General features: G+C 29.5%; 1 protein-coding gene across 1 annotated transcript in view; it reads left to right on the forward strand.

Moving 5' to 3' along the window:
- Nucleotides 1-4,431, forward strand: part of LOC111624260 (cytochrome P450 4C1-like) — a 51,662-nt gene extending 47,231 nt beyond the window's left edge. The window contains exons 6-11 of the mRNA XM_023367069.1: nt 408-534; nt 604-801; nt 3,505-3,678; nt 3,738-3,804; nt 3,897-4,076; nt 4,143-4,431. Of these exons, the coding sequence (XP_023222837.1) occupies nt 412-534; nt 604-801; nt 3,505-3,678; nt 3,738-3,804; nt 3,897-4,076; nt 4,143-4,321 (921 nt within the window). The 5' untranslated portion in view covers nt 408-411 and the 3' untranslated portion in view covers nt 4,322-4,431. The remainder of the gene's footprint in view (nt 1-407; nt 535-603; nt 802-3,504; nt 3,679-3,737; nt 3,805-3,896; nt 4,077-4,142) is intronic.
- Nucleotides 4,432-4,802: the final 371 nt, after the last annotated feature.

Here is a 4,802-nt window from a genome sequence, read left to right on the forward strand (position 1 = left end):
TTCAAGTATTTGAAAATATTTCCTTTCCACTCAAAAATAAAATATGAATAAAGGTTTACGGCTTTGTGAAACTTCTTTTTTGAGTTTATGACCTTGAAATAAATAAATAATAAAAAAATTAAAACATTTTTCGGTTTTGTTTACACGTTTATTGGGCAGCATTGGAACTTGCCTTGGGCCTCATGCGGCCCGCGGGCCGCGGGTTGGACACCCCTGATCTAAAGTAAATTTTAAAGATTTTAAATTATTTAAATTAAAAAAAAATTTTTTATGTTTCTCACACGAAATATAATTTTAAATTTTATGTAGATTTAATAGTTGACGGTCCTATATTTTTACTTCTTAATCAAACTTTAAATTAGAATAAATTACCTTTTCATGTAAGAATAATTTATATTAAATTTTAGAATTATGACATGTTTTCCTGAATGGATAGCAAATCCAATGTACCGGTTTTTCCCAATTTTCTTCATGAGTAAAATAGGAAAAGAATTCAAGAGGGACGTTGAAATAATTCATCGTTTCGACGAGAAGGTAAACTCAACTTGTGAATAGACTTTTGTGTTTTGATTTAAGTAATTAATAATTCAATTTAATGCGTAGGTGTTCAACAGAAGAAAAGAAAAATTTGTGAAAAAAATGCAACAACAACATTCCTTAGAGAAAGAGATCCGTCATGATGAAGAACTAAAGATGAGAACAAAACAGTGTTTTATCGATTCTCTGTTGGATCTTCACGTCAAACAAGGTTTAATATCGGAAGAGGACGTTATCAGAGATATGGGAGCTACTATTTTCGGAGTAGGCATAATTTACTAAAGGTCTAACCGAGAGTAATCTTGAATTTTTATGATATTATTTTTAATATTATGAAGTTATATAATGCTTTTTTATATAACGTATTAAAATATAACTAATTTTACAAACAGTTAACCAGTCAGAAAATTAATAATTAAAATATAACGTAAAACGTATTTCAAAAGTAATCATAATTACTTTCTTGTAATTAAAAATTATATTTAAGTTAAGATGTTCGAAAAATCATTAAATTTGATTCATAATTAATTATTATAGTAAATAATATTTATAATTTCGAATTAATTTATAGTTTTTTAACATCTAAAAATTTGTAGTTTTAAATTTTGTATTTTTATATTTTANAAAAAATAGTCGTAGCTTACTTTTTCGACTTCATATCGAATTCGGTTTTTCTAATGATTATGTAAAATAGTTGTTTGTAAATTTGTAACTCAGTTCCGTGGGTTATTATCTGTTTTCAAATAATATTTTTGAGTATTAGTTAATCAAATTCGTTTTATAAACACATTTGAAAGTATTCAAAGCAAGTAATGTCTGAGATCATAAACGAAATATTTTGTAATTCGAAATAATTCAAGTCCATAATAACCAAATGACCGAAAACATCGTAAATATACGTCGTTATATTACGACATGAATGGTTTGTCGTAAGTCAAGACAATTCAAACTGGACGATGTGTATTTAGATTTTTCGTTCATTTAATTACACAGTTTGTGGACAATTTAACGTTTATTATCGATCGAAGACATTTGTGTTAATAGAATTAATCTGATAATATCGAATATTTGAGAAAATAATTTTTAGTTTCATTCAGGAACTGATACTTCGTTTGCAAAGGCGCACATATATAACATTCTATTCTGTTAAACGTGTTAAAATTACAGTAGAGCGTCGTTTATCCGAATTAATTAGGGACTGGGATTGTTCGGATAACTTATTTTTCGGATAACCAATTATGTACGAAAAAATATATTAATTTATTCCGTGTTGAAACTTTTCTCCGTTGCGTGTCGCTTCGCGTTGAATTTTCGTCGATGTTAAGCTTAACGAAGACTATTGTATCGTTAAAAATTATTTTTTTATTTTGTATTATTTTTATATTGAAAACAATAAAAACAATAAAAAATAATACTTCAGAAGTTAATTTAGTATCAAAAACTTAAAATATTTGAGTAGCCCAAGACATAGCCAAAGATTGCAGCGCCACAGCACTGGCGAAAATTTAAATTTGTCGACTGGAATTTTTTCGGATAACCGACCTTCGGATGAACGACGCTTTACTGTATAAACAAAATTGTTATAATAAATTATTTAAAAATTTTAATAATTTTCTTTTTTGTAAACTCTATGTATTTATGTTAATTTTCATTTATGCTTTTACGTACTGTTCAGTACATTACTAACACTTCACTTCTTTAAAATTAGGCCTAATCTTCAATAATTACGTTTTGTGCGAGAGGTAACAGTTGGAATTATCCTCAGTTCTATTAATATTATTTATTTTCGACTTCATCCATAAATGCCTGTATTTCGAAAGAAGTGAAATGACGCATTTTTTTCTCTTTCATTTTGTCACCGAAACTTACGCCGGATACAATTGGCGCCATTTAAAAATTTCTGTTTCCTTATTAGAGGAAACAGTAAACTCTCGAAATCAGATCATTGATATTTTATCGTAAATAATTTACTGATTGCAAACGATCCTTTTTCACCGCCAATCTTTACTGGTAGTGGTGGCTGTTCGTGGATGGATATCACACTTTATTCTGACAGTTTTAGCCCTCTGCTGAACTCATGGGAGTTAATGGACATGGATAATCTTTTAGATCATGCCCTTAATAGCATTAGGAACTCTGCTTGCATCCCTGTTAATCACTCTAAGATTGTTAGGCCTTATAATGTTGGGCCTAAGCTGGGAGCTCATCAGTCACATGCTAAAAAAATCACTGCTCAGGATTTTGTTGTCAGTAACAGGGCTGCGGCTGTAGAAGTCATTGATGACATCATCGATAAAGTTAATCTTGCCTGTGATGCTGTGATGTCACATATCCAGAAAATGCAGAGGGAGGCCGCCTAATCCCTGGTGGACTCTTCAACTGACACAGATGAGATGCATCAATAACAATTTTCTACACAGATATCAAGTCTGTCATCTGACACTATCTTCATATGATCCCTGCACATTATTGTACATATCATTATTCGTTCTGCTGTAACATATATCTGTGTAATGTTTATTATTACTATTAGTATTGTCTATTTTATACTGCTGTACATGTTATTTTACTCTCAAGTTATGTATCATATCGGTTGATTTGTATCGGTCATCTCACTATCTGTTCATACCACTTCTCTATTGTCATACTGTTTGTAAGTTATCTCTCTGTTATTATGTATGTAATTGTCTGTGCTTTGATATATCTCTGTATTTAACTTGACTATGCTCTGGCGGTATCGGGAGTAAATAAAGATAAAGATAAAGTACGAAGAACTATGTGAACTGCTTGCTGCAAGAAATGTAACTGTGCATTGTAAACTGGTATGACATCAATATGAAAGATGTGCGGCATTCGTGCATTCTATATCCTAATTTTACAAGTTTATTATACAGTAATTATTTTTCTGCAAATGTCAATTATGTAGAAAGCAATTTTACATTTTTTTTCAACGTATTTTAATATCAGGGTTACGATACAACCGCCCACACTATGTCATGGACTCTGTATTTCTTGGGAAGATTCCACGAAATACAAGAAAAAGTGTATCTCGAATTGCAAGAAGTTTTCAAAGATGATATGAATAGAGATATTACGATCGATGACCTGACGAAAATGACGTACTTAGAATGCGTAATTAAGGTAACTTCTTAATGTCTTTAATTCATTCAAGGAATAGTTTTATATATTACAATTTTTAGGAGTCGATGAGAATCTATCCTCCTTTTCCTTTAATTGCCAGAAAAACCCCATTGGAAATGAAAATAGGTAATTTTTTAAGATCTTGCAATTTGTTTTTCAATAATTATATTTTATATTTGTTATTGACTCAAAGAATTAAATCGTTGTCATTCAAACAGGTAATTACGTGTTGCCTGCAAATTCGACTCTTGTCATTAGTATCTATGGCATCCATCATAATCCTTCTGTTTACGAAAATCCCGAAGTGTTCGATCCAGACCGTTTTTTACCTGAAAAGTATAGAAATCTTCATCCTTATGCATTTCTGCCATTTTCTGCCGGTCCACGAAATTGTCTCGGTAAGTGATTAGTGAATAAATACAAAAACAAAAATAAATTATGACATTAAAATAATTTATTTACAGGAAGTAAACTCGCCATGATTACAATGAAAATGGTTTTGGCCAATGTTCTTCGTAATTTTAAAGTATACTCTTTGGATCCTCAGGATAAAATCTGTATCTCATACGCAATTATGTTGACCCCAATATCGGGTATAAGAATGTGTGTAGAAAAAAGACGAATTTTGGAAAATTTTAAATAACCTGAACATTGCGGTAATTTTTATTACAAATTTATATAAACATAGGCCTATATCATATAATCTAGACGGGTGCATTTAGAAAATGTATCAAAATAATTTTACCTATTATTAAACTTTACTCATAAATTGTAATTCATATTTTTATACATAAAAAGTATGAGAATAAAATGTATTATGGTTAATGTTATTAAATCTGGTTTACAATAATACTATGTTTTGCTGTTTATTGCATTTTATTTATTTATCACATTGATAATTATTCACATTTAAGTTTACGTAAATTAAACTGTTTGTAACGATCTACGACGCCTCCATTTTTTAAATAATAATTTATATTTGTTAATTTTTTATTATTGCTTTATTTTTAAAATTTCAAGCATTAATAGTTTCTTAGAATTACTTTGGAATAAAAGAAGTAAATACTGCGGTGTAAGTACCATATTCGCATTTATTATATCGCTGTTATACAGAAGAAATTCTT

Source organism: Centruroides sculpturatus, unplaced genomic scaffold (assembly GCF_000671375.1).
Source record: "Centruroides sculpturatus isolate CEXI.00-Female unplaced genomic scaffold, Cexi_2.0 scaffold242, whole genome shotgun sequence".
NCBI lineage: Eukaryota > Metazoa > Arthropoda > Arachnida > Scorpiones > Buthidae > Centruroides > Centruroides sculpturatus.